This window comes from Mustela erminea, chromosome 9 (assembly GCF_009829155.1).
Source record: "Mustela erminea isolate mMusErm1 chromosome 9, mMusErm1.Pri, whole genome shotgun sequence".
Classification (NCBI taxonomy): Eukaryota; Metazoa; Chordata; class Mammalia; order Carnivora; family Mustelidae; genus Mustela; species Mustela erminea.
The window spans coordinates 113,393,476-113,409,459 of record NC_045622.1 but is presented as its reverse complement, the minus strand read 5'-3'; the positions used below and the strand labels follow the sequence as shown (position 1 = coordinate 113,409,459).

The 15,984-nt window shown below is 59.9% G+C and overlaps 1 protein-coding gene across 14 annotated transcripts in view; it reads left to right on the top strand.

Annotated features, from left to right (window-relative positions):
- AP2A2 (adaptor related protein complex 2 subunit alpha 2) overlaps positions 1 to 15,984 on the top strand; it is an 82,163-nt gene that overhangs the window by 55,530 nt on the left and 10,649 nt on the right. For 12 of the 14 annotated variants that reach the window (XR_004289196.1, XM_032358356.1, XM_032358351.1 and 9 more), the window contains 8 exons: positions 4,408 to 4,516; positions 5,214 to 5,364; positions 6,739 to 6,907; positions 7,885 to 8,022; positions 10,287 to 10,469; positions 11,010 to 11,107; positions 12,590 to 12,821; positions 12,922 to 13,089. Coding sequence is in view for 13 of the 14 variants with exons in the window: in XM_032358356.1 (XP_032214247.1) it covers positions 4,408 to 4,516; positions 5,214 to 5,364; positions 6,739 to 6,907; positions 7,885 to 8,022; positions 10,287 to 10,469; positions 11,010 to 11,107; positions 12,590 to 12,821; positions 12,922 to 13,089 (1,248 nt within the window). In the remaining variant the exon portion in view is untranslated. The remainder of the gene's footprint in view (positions 1 to 4,407; positions 4,517 to 5,213; positions 5,365 to 6,738; positions 6,908 to 7,884; positions 8,023 to 10,286; positions 10,470 to 11,009; positions 11,108 to 12,589; positions 12,822 to 12,921; positions 13,090 to 15,984) is intronic. The other 2 variants (XM_032358352.1, XM_032358355.1) reach the window with 1 other exon arrangement.

Below are 15,984 nucleotides of genomic sequence, written 5' to 3'. Positions count from 1 at the left end.
CTGGGTGGGGAGTGGGGGTGCGGTGGCACCCCCCAACGCAGGGAGCCCCGTCCTCATCTGGGCAGCCTCCCTCTCACTTTCCTTTGCTGCCTGAGCACGTGTCCTGCACTGGGACATCTGGCTCGGATGGTGTCCTGAGTCGTGCACAGGGACTCTGCAGCAGCCCGTGTTCTTTGTGTGTGACTCGTAGAGCGCAGCACCGCGGGGTCGGCGGGCTTGTGCTGCGTGCCGTCCCTTCGTGGCGATGCCATGGAGCGTTTCACGAGTACCACACAGCCGACTGACCCGTCCCCTCGTCTGACCCTGAGGTGATGGGGAGCCGCCTGCTGTGATCTGCTTGGCTGGGTCTTGGCTCTTGTATGCGGATGGCTGCGAGACAGGTCCCTGGAGGTGGCGTCGCTGGGTCATGGGGCGGCTGTGCTTCACCTCGAGGGGACAGTGTAGAGCGGCTGTACCGACTGGCCTCCCCGCCCGCAGTGTGCCCTTCCTGCCGCTCTGTGTCTCGGCCTTGGGCGCGTCGGCCGTCCGTGGGTGAGACGGCGTCTCCTTGTCATGTGAGTCTGCGTTTCCGTTGTCACCTTCCAGGTGGAGCAGCTTGGCTGCTCTTTTTCTTTAAGGATTTTATTTATTGACAGAGACACAGGGAGAGGGCACAAGCAGTGGCAGAGGGAGAGGCAGAAGCAGGAGCCTGATGCAGGGCTCGGTCCCAGGATCCTGGGATCGTGACCTGAGCCGAAGGCAGACGCTTAACCCACTGAGCCACCCAGGCGCCCCTTCTTGCTTTTTTTTTTTTTTTTTTTAAAGATTTTATTTATTTATTTGAGAGAGACAGTGAGAGAGAACATGAGCGAGGAGAAGGTCAGAGGGAGAAGCAGACTCCCCGTGGAGCTGGGAGCCCGATGCGGGACTCGATCCCGGGACTCCAGGATCATGACCTGAGCCGAAGGCAGTCGTCCAACCAACTGAGCCACCCAGGCGCCCCCTTCTTGCCTTTTTGAATGTCTTCTGTGAAGTGCCTGTTCAGTGTTTCGCTCATTTTTCTGCCGTCACCTTTTCGTTGTTCTGTAGAAGAAATTCCTTATCTGTTTTAGGTACGAGCGTTTTGTTGGTTGCGTGAGGTTGAACCAAGCCGGCCACATGTATTGGTCACTGGTCTCCAGAAATGCCGTGTGCGTGTGCTTCAGTCTGCTCTGTGTTTAGAAGAATCTTTTCCTCCTCTCTAGCTGGCCGTCTCACTGCCTGGGTGAGGTCTTCTGTGGTCACGGACCCGCAGCTTACTGTGCTAGCCCTTCCTCTGCGGCTGGTGCTTCTGCTGCCCCGTCTGTGGCGTCTTTCCCTGTCCTGTGGCTTCACGTTTAGGTTGACAAGCTGCCTTGGGACGGGTTTCTGTGTATACCAGCTGTCCCAGTGCTCCTGCTAAAGCCTCTGCGCCCCCACCCCCGGCCCCGCCTCTGCAGCAGGGACCCCTCGGCCTTGAGTCCGTGGGCTGTGTCTCTGCCCCTCCCCCGCTGTCTCTGTTCATCTTGCAGAGCGACATGCTGTCCTAGTTACTGGAACTTGACGTCCTGTGGAACACGCCCTCCTATCTTGCTCCCCCACCCCCCAAATCCTGTTGGGACTGGAGGGGGTCAGTTTTGAGAGAAGTAAAATCTTTACAGTATTGAGTCTTTGAATCCATGACCATGGTATCCCTCTCCGCCCATCTGGAGAGTCACTTTAATTTTTCTCATTCGTGTTTTGTAACTTTTTGAGTAGCAGTTCCTTTATGTGTTGTTAGGGTTATCTCCATACAGTTTATTTGATTTATTTTATTTTTATTTTTTAAAAATATTTTATTTATTTATTTGACAGACACAGCGAGAGAGAGAACACAAGCAGGGGCAGTGGGAGAGGGAGAAGCAGGCTTCCCGCTGAGCAGGGAGCCCGATGTGGGGCTCGATCCCAGGACCCTGGGATTATGATGTGAGCTGAAGGCAGACACTTAATGACTGAGCCACCCAGGCGCCCCTATACAGTTTATTTTAAAAATGCTATTCCTAATGATATCTTTTTTTTATAAGATTTTATTTATTTGGGGCGCGTGTGTGGCTCAGTGGGTTAAGCCTCTGCCTTCGGCTCAGGTCATGATCTCAAGGTCCTGGGATTGAGCCCCGCATCGGGCTCTCTGTTCAGCCGGGAGCCTGCTTCCTCCTCTCTCTCTGCCTGCCTCTCTGCCTGCTTGTGATCTCTGTCAAATAAATAAATAAAATCTTTAAAAAAAAAGATTTTATTTATTTGAGAGAGAGCAAGCAAGCATGAGTTGGGGGAGGGTTTAGAGAGAAATGGAGAAAGCAGGCTCCCCACTGAGCAGGGAGCCTGACATGGGGCTCGATCCCAGGACCCCAAGATCAGGACCTGAACTGAATGAAGTCAGATACTTAACCTACTGAGCCGCCCAGCGCCTGAGTGATGTCTTAAATGTGTTCTGTAACCACTGTGTGTTGGTTTGTGCAAGTGATTCTTGTACATCGATCTTGGAGTTGGCAGTTCTGTCAAACTCACTGATCTAACTTACTTTTTTTAAAGATTTTATTTATTTGTCAGAGAGAGCACACACAAGCAGGGGAGCGGCAGGGAGAGGGAGCAGCAAGTTCCTGCTGAGCAAGGAGCCCCATGAGAGACTCGATCCCCGGACCCCGGGATCATGACCTGATCTGAAGGCAGGTGCTTCCCTGACGGAGCCCCCCAGGTGCCCCCTCACTTACCAATCTTAGTGATTTCTTTGTAGATTGCGTTAGGTCTTCTTCGTACTCCCATCAGGTCTGTGGACGAGGAGTTTTCTTTCCCAGCCTGTGTTCATCTGTGTTTCCTGCTTTCTGGCTGCCACTGGGCCCTCCATGCAGTGTGGGCCACGAGAGAGGATTTTCTTCCTCGTCTCAGAGGGGTCTCCAGTGTCTCACCTGACGAGTTGTGTTTGCTGATTTTGTTGCCGTTGGCTCGCTTTGTCACAGGAAGGAAATTTCTTTCTGTTTCTTGGCTAACGCTTTTATCTGGAGTTAACTGGTGAAGCCATTGGAAGGGAGGGCTCTTTGTGGAACAGTGTCTTGTTTTGGATCCGACCTACTTGAGAGGGTGTGGGCGCTTGTGTTTTCTGTCCTTTCGTCGGTTTCGGCTGCGCCGGTTTTCTGACGTTTGCGGTTTGTCCGGATGGTCAGCGTGCGGGCATCCGTGTCCGTGCGTGCCGGCCGCGGCGGCGGCGGGCCGTGGAGCCGCCCCAGCTCGGCCCCGCTCCGGGGCTTTTGCTTTTTCACTTCCCCGATGAGCCTGTCATGCGTGACGCCTTCTGACTTGGTGGCGCTCTCTGCTGTTTTTTCTCCCCGGCCGCTTTCTGTTCTGAGCCTTGTTTTGCTTCCTTTACTTTCTTAGGTTAATTTGCTCGTTCCTTTGTCCATTTGTGGGGTGAATTCTTCATTGCTTTTATTTTTGTATTTGGCTCACATGTGTGCGTTTCTAAGTCGGACGCTTCTGAGCGTGGCTTCAGCGGCGGCCTGCTCTGGCTCCTTCCGTCCTGTGATGCTGCGTGTCCCCTGGCTTCCTGCTCTATGTGCCCCTAGGCTCTAAAACCCTAACCCTAACCCTAACCCTGTCCGTGCCTTCCCCAGCGCGGAGCTCACCTTCCTTCCCAGGCCACGTCCTGGGTTTGGGCTGCAGCCTTGCAGCTGAGGGCGGGGGTCATGGTGAGACCTTCCCGAACATGCTTATTACATATGACCTCAAGTGTCACAGCTGGGAGCTTGGCCAGGTGGTGCTCCTCTGACCTCCCTGACTCGGGGAGTGAGGAAGGTGTGTCCATGGAAGCGAACTGTCCTCGGGGCAGTCGGGTATGCAGGAGGAGGAGGGCGGGTCTGCCCTGCCCAGGACTCTGACGGCCAGGGAGATGGAACCGGGAGTGAAGAAGCTTGCTCTCAGGCCTCGGTGAGCTCTCGGTGGGGCTGGCGCTGGAGGGCTGTCCTGGGGGTGGAGGGCATGGGCTGGGTTCAGAACACCAGCTGCGTCCTGAGAGGACCAGAGTCCTCCCTCTTGTGTCTAATCTGCCTCCTGGTCCACGAAGGAGAGTTTGGTTCCCAGCGCAGGTGCGGTTGGGTTCTGGAGCAGTTCCAGGTCAGTGGCGCGGGCCGGTTTGTGCGTGCGGGGTGGGGTGGTCATCGCAGAGCAGGAGTGTGTGGGGCCGCCCCCGATGACGATGGTGGCCGGCTGCTTGCCCTGTGAGTGCAGTGTTGCCATGCCCCCTGACCTCGGGGACAGAGAACAGTGTGTTAAATACCCTCCACTCATCAAGCAGAGCCATTTTTCAGGCAGTGTGTGATCCGAGGACCCCACGGAGGGCCTCTCTTGGTGATACCTGCCCGCCCCTGGCGTGTCTTACAGATCGTGACGTCTGCATCCACAGACCTACAGGATTATACCTACTACTTTGTCCCGGCCCCCTGGCTATCTGTGAAGCTCCTGCGGCTGCTGCAGTGCTACCCGCCCCCAGGTAACCGGCGCGGCCACGGCCTCTGGGAACTGCTTCGGGGCTGGGCTCCGTGGCTTCTGTCTGCTGCCTTTGGGAGTCCTTTCCCAGCGCTGGCCCTTCTCTGTGGCCCCTTTGTGATGCTGCTACACGTCTTGGCCTTCCCGGAGCAGCTGGTACAGAGCTCCCCGTATCTCTTGGGAATGAAGGTGGAGAAAAAGATCTTTTGGTCCGTCTTTCAAACTTTTATATTATGTGTTTTGTCTGTGTCTCTGAGATTTTATTTTCTCTCGATTTGTGTGCTCCGTAATGCTGCGAAAATGTCAGACACCTTATTTGCTTTAAAACACATGGGGAGGGGCGCCTGGGCAGTTCAGTGGGTTGGGCCTCTACCTTCAGCTCGGGTCATGATCTCAGGGTCCTGGGATCGAGCCCCGCGTCAGGCTCCCTGCTCGGCGGGGAGCCTGCTTCCCTCTCTCTCTCTGCCTGCCTCTCTGCCTGCTTATGATCTCTCTCTCTCTGTCAAATAAATAAATAAAACATTTAAAAAACCCCACAAAAACTCATGGGGAGTTACCCTCGCTTCTGAACCCTCTCATTTGAAGTAGCTCCGCGGTCGGACCAGGAGCTCCTGCCGGCCGTCTGCCCCTTGTTGTGAGGCACCATGGCTGGGAGGGAAGGTGGGTGGGGGCCTGGCCTGACGGTGCTCTGTCTCGCCCAGAAGACCCGGCAGTGCGAGGTCGCTTGACCGAGTGCCTAGAGACGGTTCTGAACAAAGCTCAGGAACCACCAAAGTCAAAAAAAGTGCAGCATTCCAATGCCAAGAACGCCGTGCTCTTCGAGGCGATCAGCCTGATCATTCACCACGACAGGTGCGTCAGGGTCACTGTGCTCTCCTTCCGCTGGCCGTGCCCCGTGGGAGGACGCGCCCCTCTTGAGCACGTGGAGGTGTTCTGTTCTCGTTGATGACAGGCCCGCGGGGTGTCACTGAGTGCTCCCCTCTCTCCCGATACGGACACGTCGCCTCTGCCCTCCGCGACGGGTGTGGGCTCCCTGTGTTGCCCTTTCTCTGCTCCCCTCCAGCACCTCGTGCTCTCTCTGGCCTCCGAGCTTGCGCCCTGTTCGCCGTGGCCCTGCCTGTCCCTGAGGGCCTCTCCTGTTCCTCCTGGTGCTCTGGTCCTGCCCGGCTTCTCCCATGACCTCACAGGAAAGGCGAGGGTGGGTGGCGGGTACCTTTCCTGTGACACAGAGCCACACTCAGTGTTGGTCTGAGGCCTTTCTGGGGGGGTGGTGGGCAGCCGTGTGCGCCAGTGCGGCACAGGGAGATGGTGGCCGCACGGCACAGGGAGACGGTGGCCGCACAGCGGTTTGCTTCCGTGTCTTGTCTCCTCAGCTCCCGGAGTCCTGTGGTCTGACTGTGGCCTTGCGCACGGGTCTTGTTTCAGAGTTTGCGTTAGCATGCTGGTGTGGCTGCTGGGCGGGGGCTGTGCGAGATGCCACCGGGGTCCCCACAACGACGGGGGGCTGCACCCCACCCAGGTGGGGGCTCAGGAGGCGTGGCGGACCCTCTCCCGGCCATCTTCCGCCTCCGCACTTCTGGCCAGATGTGTTTCTAGGGACAGAAAGTCCTACCGAGAACCCTACATCAGCAGACTTGGGAACTGTTGAACTGTTGAAAACGGAGGCTTTGATTTTAGAGGAAGCCCTTTGGTCTGTTATTGAAGATACTTAGCGAGCAACAGTATCATGAGGGCGAAGTCGAGATTAAGTAGCCGCGCAGCTAGACTCCTTGGGAAGCGGTACTGGGGCCTTGTCGACCGCACGCCTCTGTGTCTGTGTGCGTGGCTCTCAGGAGTCTGCTTGTGGGCAAGGCCCCTGTTCGCCCATTGGCCAGGGCTTGCTGCCTCCGGCTGAGATGAGCTCTCTGGCCCCTTGGCGAGAGCCTGAGCGTTCCCTCTGTGAGCTCAGCACAGAGGCTTAGGGGACGCTCAGCTTGGGAGTGTGCCACTTCTGTCACCAGCTCTTAGGAGTTGGTGGAATTCTGCAGATGAGGTGGCAGCGAACAGAGCAGATGCAAAACTGGCCTCAGCGTTGAAGTTCAAAGCTTCTGTGGTGGGGGGCCCTGAGGTTTCCCTTCAGCAGTGTGCTGACCGTGAGCGCCACCTGCCGTGCTGACCTGTGGGCGGCCCTGTCTGTGGGGCACGCGCTGAGGAGCCCCTCCCCGCCCCCTTCTGCTGTCCATGCAGTGAGCCGAACCTGCTCGTCCGCGCCTGTAACCAGCTGGGCCAGTTCCTGCAGCACCGGGAGACCAACCTGCGCTACCTGGCGCTGGAGAGCATGTGCACGCTGGCCAGCTCCGAGTTCTCCCACGAGGCGGTCAAGACGCACATCGAGACAGTCATCAACGCTCTGAAGGCAAGTGCCTGTGCCCCGGGGCCGGCATCCCGGGCCTTGTTCTCTCCTTGCCGGTGGGGTCAGCTGGGAGCACGCGGTCCGGAGCATCCTGTTCCGCACAGAGCCGAGTCACGGGAGATGTTTGAGTCGATGCAGACTGTTCTTTTTTGTAGAAAGAGAAAATATTTTGTTCTTGTCTCTGAGAAGACTCCCCCTTTGCAAAAGAAAATTCACCTTTCTTAAGGAATTTAAGTTCCAGAGTTGGAAGAGCCGAGTTGAGGCTGCCTGCTCCCATTCCTTGCCATTCCTCTGCGGGCCGGCTGCCCTCGGGGGACAGCACGGCGCCCCCAGCGTTACTGATGCTGGCTGAGGTGCGCCAGAGAGTGAAAGGCAGGGGGTCCGCTGCAGAGCCCCTGGTTCTGACCAGACTCACGGTTAAGAGCTGTCTGACTCTGTCCCTTTGTGGTTTCGCATGTTCGGGCTGTGTTTTGAGCAAGAGGCCACAGAAGTGCTGGCAGCTGAGCTTTTGGTTCTGGGTGCTCCTGGCCCTGGCTTCACTGCCAGGAGTCAGAGAGACCTGCCCTCGCCCTTGCCTGTTGCTTGGTGGTTCAGCCGTGTTTCCCAGCCTGTCCTGTGCCGGGAGCAGCTGGGGTCTCACTACATTGTGGGGGCTGGCGGAGCAGGTCTCGGGAGGGGCCCGAGAGCGGCACTGTGATAAGCTCCCAGGTGGTGCTGGTTGGCGGCCATGCAGTGGAGGGACCTCTCACCCACCCCAGGGATGCGCTTGATTCCGGCCAGTCCAGGGCTGCTGGGCCCATGTGGACGAGTGAGGGGCTCTGTGTGAGCGCAGCGTGTCGGGGATCCCTGGGTCTGGATGCGCTGCAGGGAGAGCCGGCAGCGAGCGCTGGGACGGAGTAGGGGGCCTGAGCCGCGGGGGCCTGGCCACCCCACCCACGGTCTGCTTGAGCGGTCTTTCACGCTGTGCCTCACTCCCCCAGACGGAGCGGGACGTGAGTGTGCGACAGCGGGCCGTGGACCTCCTCTACGCCATGTGTGACCGCAGCAACGCCCAGCAGATCGTGGCCGAGATGCTGAGCTACCTGGAGACGGCCGACTACTCCATCCGAGAAGAGATTGTGAGTCCGACGGCCGCTGTGCCTCCAGCCCGGTCTGCCTCTCCCTAGTGCGCGTGGCTCTGTTCGACGCTGTCCTGAAATTTCCTTGGTTCTGGGGAGAGATGCCTTCACTGTAGCTTCCCGTCTGCGTCCTCAGCGGAGGCTTTCAGTGTTTCAGGAGGGACTTTAAACAACCTGTGCAACAGGGACCCTCACAGTGAGATACTTGTGCAACTCAGGTGACCATGAGTTCAGATTCCTGTGGGCCAAGGTCTGCAGGTCTGAGCCACGGAGCTCCTGCTTACGCGCGGGGCACCTGCTCTCTGCTCCGTTGAGCACAGCCGCCAGTTCCCACCGGGCGGCCTGCGCTGCCGGCAGCGGTCGTTGGTGAAGTGGCCGCACGTGCCGAACACCTTGTCAGGGTCCTGCACATGCCGGCCTGGGGAGAGGCTGATGGTGATGCAGAATTGGGGTGCGCCGGGTTCAAGGTAGCCTGTGGCCAGCATACGGGGGGCCCGAGTGTGTGTTGTGATTCAGAGGCCTCAGCGGAGTATGTGTGGAGAGATCGGTGGCCACGCTTCTGGGTACGAGTGTCCCTGCGTGCGGTTGGACACTCAGGCTTCCAGCCCATCACTTAGGGAATGGCTGTGGCCCCCGTGGCCAGGCTGGGGCAGGTGCTGGCTCTTCAGTGCTGAGTGGTATGCTTTGGTGAGGAGCAGGGCTGCCCTGGAGAAGGTGGTCAAGGAAGACTCCTGGCGCTGAACCGATGCCCACCCAGGAAGGAGGGCTTGGGCACGGCAGGGGAGCCAGGAGGGACGGGGAGGAAGATCCAAGAACAGACATGCAGGGGAGCGTGGGGTGGGTGGGGTCAGGTCTGGAGGGCGGTCAGGCAGCAGGGCTGAGGCTGGACGCCTGTGCAGGTGGCGCTCGCTCGCTCTGGGGACCGTAGTCAAGGGGATACGGCTTTCTTCGCTGCCGGGTGTGTTCTGAGCGGAGACAGAAGGGGTGTGTTCTTCCAGTTAAGGTCTGGAACGTTAGCCAGTGCTGTGTTGGCTCTTACTCCCTTTCAAATGACAAGTGACGTTCCTCAATCCGCTTTCGTCGAATGAGGAGTGAAATCGACCTCCTCAGTTTGCAGGTCAGTGCTCTGTCCGTGCGCCTGTGCAGCTTGGCGTGTCTGAGGATGTGCCCTGGGGTCGCGCTGGCTGCTGGGCTTCCACACCAGGGTGTGTGGGCTGCCGTGCTCACAGGGGGCCTTTGTGTGCATAGGGATGGCAGGTCCTATAGGCAGGACAGTGGGCCTGCTTGTGGTGTGGCTGCGGACTGGTGGAGGCAGGGCTTGGACCCGGGCAGGGGGGCGGCTGGGGAGGAGCTGTCACGGGGTGCGCAGCATGTGTGGCAGCGGCAGCGAAGATGCCGGCCTGTGTCGAGACGGCGGGGAGGCCCTGAGTGCTCAGCCTCAGGGGCGAGCTCTGGGTTTGAAGGGTTTGAAGCCAAGGCAGTGACACAGGGAGTTTTGGATCGAGGTGCCGGGATCACTGTGGAGAGCCGATGTGGGTGCCAGAGGGTGGGCAGAGCACATGGCTGGTGGTCTGGGCTCTGGCAGCGGCTCTGGAACGCAGTCAGGAGGCTGATGGAGTGGGGGGTGGGCTCTGACGACAGGCAGCTGCTTGAAGAGCAGCTGGTGCCGTTCAGGGGAGTTCGGCGCCCCAAGAAGGTGACTGGGGGAGGGGGCGTGGTCTGCTTTTGGGCAGCTCAGTGCTGTTGCCCTGGGGCAGTGTGTGGGGTCCATAGAGCCCTCTGGAACGCATGGGTGTGAACGAGTGGGTGCGGCCTCCTACAAAGAATAGAGGGGACAGTGTTGGGAAGGGCTGGCCAGAACAGGAGGAGACCCAGGCGGGCCCTGGCGCTCTGAGGATGGGGCTGCTGAGAGGAGGCCCCACGCCAGGGTTGTCTGGACTGCAGCCGGATGGCAGTGCAGGGCACGGCTTGCTGTGCCCTCCTGCAGCCGTAACCTGACCCTGTTGTGTTTTCCTAGATCCTTCTAGACTAGGAAACAAGGCATGAGCCTCCTAGACCTTCTGAGTCTATTCCTGGAGGGTGGTCTGGCTTTCCCCAGTTAAGCCACCAGTCTTAACCTTCTGGGCTCCCCTGAGAACGTGGTGGAGGCTTCTTGCACACCCAAGCTTTGGCACGGGTGTAGGTCCTTCCGAAGCCCTGGAGTTGACATGGGGCAGCACGCCGTGGGGCCCAGAGCACCTGCCCTGAGCAGCCGCCCCCTGCAGGTGCTGAAGGTGGCCATCCTGGCGGAGAAGTATGCCGTGGACTACACGTGGTACGTGGACACCATCCTGAACCTGATCCGGATTGCCGGTGACTACGTGAGCGAGGAGGTGTGGTACCGCGTCATCCAGATCGTCATCAACCGGGACGATGTGCAGGGCTACGCCGCCAAGACGGTGTTCGAGGTGTGGCCCGTGTGCCTTTCTCTGGGTAAAGCGTCGGGTTCCAGGGGGTGTTGCAGGGCACCATGTGTTTCCTGCCGGCTGTTCTGGGAGGTTCCAGCTCGTGCTGTGGACGCCTCCTTTGCTGGAGCTCGTCTCTGGTGTGCACGAGCCTCCGTGGTGTGGTTCTCAGGCTCCGTTGACGAGGGGCGTGGGCCCCCAGGAGGATGGGGGTGTGCACCTTCTCCCCCTGCCCCCGGCCGGGGCCCAAGTAGAGCACAGGCCCCGTTCCAGGGCCGGACGGGCCGTGTCTCTGCCTCGGGGACTCCCTTGCTGAGGACATAGCTGCAGAAACGGGAAGGGAAGGAAGGGTGGATTCGGGAGCCGGGAAGGTCTCCTGGAAGCTCTGCCGGGAGCTTGCACCTACATAGGGAAAGTGACCTATCTTGTTTCAGTGTGTCACCGTCTCTACCGCTGCCCTGCTGGCAGATGCGTCCCTACTTGTTGACCTGGGCAGGTTGGGGCCGCCTGTGTGTCAGGCTCATTGGGCTCTCTGTCTTACAGGCTCTTCAGGCCCCGGCGTGCCATGAGAACCTGGTCAAAGTCGGGGGCTACATCCTGGGGGAGTTCGGAAACTTGATAGCCGGCGACCCAAGATCCAGGTGAGAGAGCCCCCTGGGAGTCGGGCGGGTACTGTGGCGTGTCGTGGCCCTGGGCCTCCGCGGACTGAAGGCTGGTGAGGGTCCTCACCTGCTTGTTGGCACAGCCAGAGCCAGAGCACTTCCGCTGCGGGAGACTGTTCCGTCTTCTCTCAGGCTGTACCGACGGGGTTTCTAGTTGACTGGAGGGGAGGTTTGCGCTTAGTTTGGAGCTGGAGGTGCTGGCCCAGCCGCGCACTCTTGCACGTTACTGGGGTGGTTCTGGCGTGGTGTGGGTCCTTTTCCCAGTGCTGCTCCGTGCTCACTGTGACGGTGAGAGGCACGGGTGCTGGGGTGCGCACGGGGCATAGGAGACGAGGGGCGACGTGCCCCCACTCTGCCTGTGCCCCGTCTGCCTGCCGCAGCCCCTGACCCAGTGCCCTGTGTGCCCTCTGTGTGCCCCCTGACCCAGTGCCCTGTGTGTCCCCTGCAGCCCCTGACTCAGTGCCCTGTGTGCCACCCGTGTGCTCCCTGACCCAGTGCCCTATGTGTCCCTGGCAGCCCCGACCCAGTGCCCTGTGTGCCCCCCATCTGCCCCTTGACTTAGTGCCGTGTGTGTCCCCCGTCTGCCCCTGACCCAGTGCCCTGTGTGTCCCCTGCAGCCCCTTGACTCAGTGCCCTGTGTGTCCCCCGTCTGCCCATGACCCAGTGCCATGTGCCCCCATCTGCCCCCTGACCCAGTGCCCTGTGTGCCCCCTGTCTGCCCCGTGACCCAGTGCCCTGTGTGCCTCCCGCAGCCCCTTGACTCAGTGCCCTGTGTGTCCCCCATCTGCCCCTGACCCAGTGCCCTGTGTGCCCCCTGTCTGCCCCGTGACCCAGTGCCCTGTGTGCCCCCCGCAGCCCCTTGACTCAGTGCCCTGTGTGTCCCCCGTCTGCCCCTGACCCAGTGCCCTGTGTGCCCCCGTCTGCCCCCTGACCCAGTGCCCTGTGTGCCCCCCATCTGCCCCCTGACCCAGTGCCCTGTGTGCCCTCCGTCTGCCCCCTGACCCAGTGCCCTGTGTGCACCCTGTCTGCCCCCTGACCCAGTGCCCTGTGTGCCCCCTTCTGCCCCGTGACCCAGTGCCCTGTGTGCCCCCCGTCTGCCCCCTGACCCAGTGCCCTGTGTGCCCCCTTCTGCCCCGTGACCCAGTGCCCTGTGTGCCCCCCGTCTGCCCCCTGACCCAGTGCCCTGTGTGCCCCCTTCTGCCCCGTGACCCAGTGCCCTGTGTGCCCCCCGCAGCCCCTTGACTCAGTGCTCTGTCTGTCCCCCGTCTGTCCCTGACCCAGTGCCCTGTGTGTCCCCCGCAGCCCCTTGACTCAGTGCCCTGTGTGCCCCGTGACCCAGTGCCCTGTGTGCCCCCCACAGCCCCTTGACTCAGTGCTCTGTCTGTCCCCCGTCTGCCCCTGACCCAGTGCCCTGTCTGCCTCCTGCAGCCCCCTGACCCAGTGCCCTTTGTGCCCCCACAGCCCCTTGATCCAGTTCAACCTGCTTCACTCCAAGTTCCACCTGTGCAGCGTCCCCACCAGGGCGCTGCTCTTGTCCACCTACATCAAGTTCGTGAACCTCTTCCCGGAGGTGAAGGCCACCATTCAGGACGTGCTGCGCAGCGATAGCCAGCTGAGGAACGCGGACGTGGAGCTGCAGCAGCGGGCCGTGGAGTACCTGAGGCTCAGCACGGTCGCCAGCACTGACATCCTGGTAGGCCCTGGCTGCCCTGTGCCCCTGCTGTGCTGTCCCGGGTCTCGGGCTTGGAAGCCATGGGGCTCGGAGCCGTGGCGACCGGGGCTTCTTTCTCTAGGCCACCGTCCTGGAGGAGATGCCGCCGTTTCCGGAGCGCGAGTCTTCCATCCTGGCCAAGCTCAAGAAGAAGAAGGGCCCGAACACAGTGACGGACCTGGAGGAGGCCAAGCGGGAGAGGAGCGCGGATGTCAACGGAGGCCCCGAGCCTGCGCCAGCCAGCGCCGCGGTGGGTGCCCTCCTGCTGGGCGGCCCGGTCCCTGAGAGTCAGGGCCGGCAGAGCCTGCGCCAGTTTGAGAATTCTGTGTTAAGTGTTACAACGTGTGCCAAGAATGAGGCAGTGCATCCAAGCTTAGGTCTTCACCTCTCTTTCGCTCGTGACCTCCAAAAGCTCTTTTCACTCAGACACTGTGGCCCGTCTTCTAGAACATCTTTCAGGTCGCTGTCTTCGGTCCAGAGTCCACTCCCAGTTCCTCTCTGTCTTGTCTTTGGCTCAGATGACGTGGTCACTTTTGCGGGACTGCCCTGTGTAGGAGGCCTGTCCAGCTTTTTCTTGTTGGTTGAGAGCAGACCGAACCCAACTCATGCTGTTCTTAGAGGTTTTCAGCAGTGGCTTGAGTCAGTATCAATTTCTTTTTTCTGTGTGACATGGTGAGAATATTCACGTGTGAATGAAAACTCATCTCTTGGTGCTTGTCAGGTGGGAGACGTAGGTGCAAGAGTTGTATCCGCGTCTTGTCTTTTCCTGACCGGAATAGGAGTTTTCGTGAGAGCGTGCACACCAGCCCTGCCACGTAGCTGCCACCTGGGCGCTGGGACTGGCTCCTCAGGACTGGGGGCTCTCTGCTCGGCCATCACGGAGGGGATCCTGGAGAGCTTTGTTTCCCGTCTGGGATCTTGGTCCCGTGACGTGAGTGATGCTGCTGGCGGTATCAGGTGGCTTCTGTGAAGAGGAGTGTCAGAGAGAATGTGTGCCCCGTGCAGACAGACCAGGGCCTTTGCTTGAGGAGCGTGCTGATGTCTGAGCCCTGGTTCTGCTCGGTGGGGTCTGCTTGCGTGGCCCCATCGACCGTGTGTCTGGCCTCGAGCCGAGACTGCCCAGCCTGCCATGAGCTCTGTATTCAGTGCTTCTTCTCCCCTGACTCGAGGTCCCTGCTGCAACAGGGGTCCCCTGAGCCCTGACGCTCTCTCTCGGGAGGTGCCTTCTTTAGTCTGAGCTTGCTGGCGTGTTTGCTTGTGATGCCTGTGGTTTCCGGCAGCCGGATGTCGCGCGCTGGTTTCTCAGTGAGTGTTAGATCCACGCTTTTTCTCCGGGTGGTCGTCATCCCTTTGTCCCTGAGGAAGTTAGCAGGGTGGCTTTTCCAAGCTCTTTGCCTCTGCGCCTGTTCCCTGGGCGCAGAGCGGACCCGAGTCTTGAAGGCCTTGACCGGCTTCCCTCACCCACGTACGCAGACGCTTGTTTGTGAGGAGGTCCCGACGGTCACCGTACGCCAGGGTGCTGGCGGTGGCTGGCGTTGGGGAGTGGCCTGACTCTGGAGGCCGTGGCTCTGCGGCTCGTGCGTGGACTATGTTCATGCCCCACCAGGTGGAGTCTTCCCACGGTGCTGGGTGGGGGCTCCCCTGCCAGCGGTGGCATCTAGAGCCGGACACACATGATGCAGCATGGGGCCGTCTCCCAGGAGCAGCAGGGCTGGCCTCTCTGTGCCTTGGGGGGCAGCCCGCACCCTCCTCTCCAGCAGCCCCAGGGCCAGCCCATCGCGCGGACGTGAGCGCCGGAGGTGGGCTTTAATGTCTGTTCTCACCGTTGTTAGTGGCGTCTCCTTATTTGGTTCTTGACTTTTCTGGAGGGGGGTGTGTGTACCAGCTTGTGGGCCACACCTGGTTTGCCCCACTGTGCCCAGGCTATGGCACTTGGGAATCTGTTGGCTCCCTTTCTGACTCTGGATGTGAGCGGTGAGTCCCACTTTGAGAAGGCAGGGGGATAAGATTTAACAGGTTGTTGTTAGGGTACGTTCTCCAGGACGGGGAGCGGTAGCCTCTCTTCCAGGTTCACTTGGCAAGTGTTTTACATTCCGGCTGTGAGCTTTCTGCTTGCCTGTGAGCGGTGCCCAGCAAGTGCTTGGTGAGTAGATGTTTGTGGTTATGAGCTGAGAACTGGCAGTGTTGTGGACAGCGTCACGGTGACAGGAGCGGTGATCTGTTCTCAGTGCTCAGGTGGCTGGGGATGTGGTCAGAGACCCCTCCGAAGGGGACAGGAGAAGCAGGGCAGAAAAGGGGGAAGGTCCCTCGGGGCTGAAAGTCTCCTCTGGTCTTCCTTCCCACCTCAGAGGGGAGGCCCTGCCCACAATGGCCTTGAGGTGTCTGGATTTTACATGGAGAACGGTGTGTTGCCCTGTGGCGTGGTACTGGTCAGACTGACTCACTCGGGGCCACAGACAAGGCTGGAAGCATGTTGTCTTTGCAACAGGCAGCTCTCCGTGTGTCCACCTTCTGTGGGTCTGGGACCTCGGCCCTGGGGTCGCCCAGTTACTTGGCTGTGCGTGGTGAGCACATGCGGCGAGCGTCTCTTGGTGGCACCAGGACCATCGCTGGTGGATGTTTGGAGACTGCCTGGTGCCCCTGGAGCTTTCCGGCTCAGCGGAGCTTGGAGTCAACATGCAGTCTGTAGGCGTGCGGGGCTCTCGCTGCTGTTCTGATTCTTGCTCTTGCTGCCGTCAAGGTGAGGAGAGGCGGCTTGTGCCAGTGGGCGCTGGGCAGGCTCCCCGGGGACTGTCCCCTGAGTCCTGGAAGGAGGGGGCGGCCGCGGAGAGGCTGTGGGTGGCCGTGGGTCTCAGCACGCCGGCCTTTGAGCAGACCTGCCCCGTGGTCGTCCAGGGAGGTCCTCCCAACAGAACAGCCTTGCTTTAGTCTGTTGTAATTTTGGGGGGGCATATTTGACTTAATTGGACAAAATATTTTCTTTTTTCTTTAAAAATGTTCAAAAATATTTTTGAGAGACAGTGTACCTTCGTATGCTTGGTGGGGGTTGGGGAGGGGCAGAGGGAGAGAGAGAGTCTCAGTCAGGCTTCTTGTGCAGCTCAGAGCCCGACGTGGGGCTTGGTCTCACGGCCCTGAGCCAAGACGA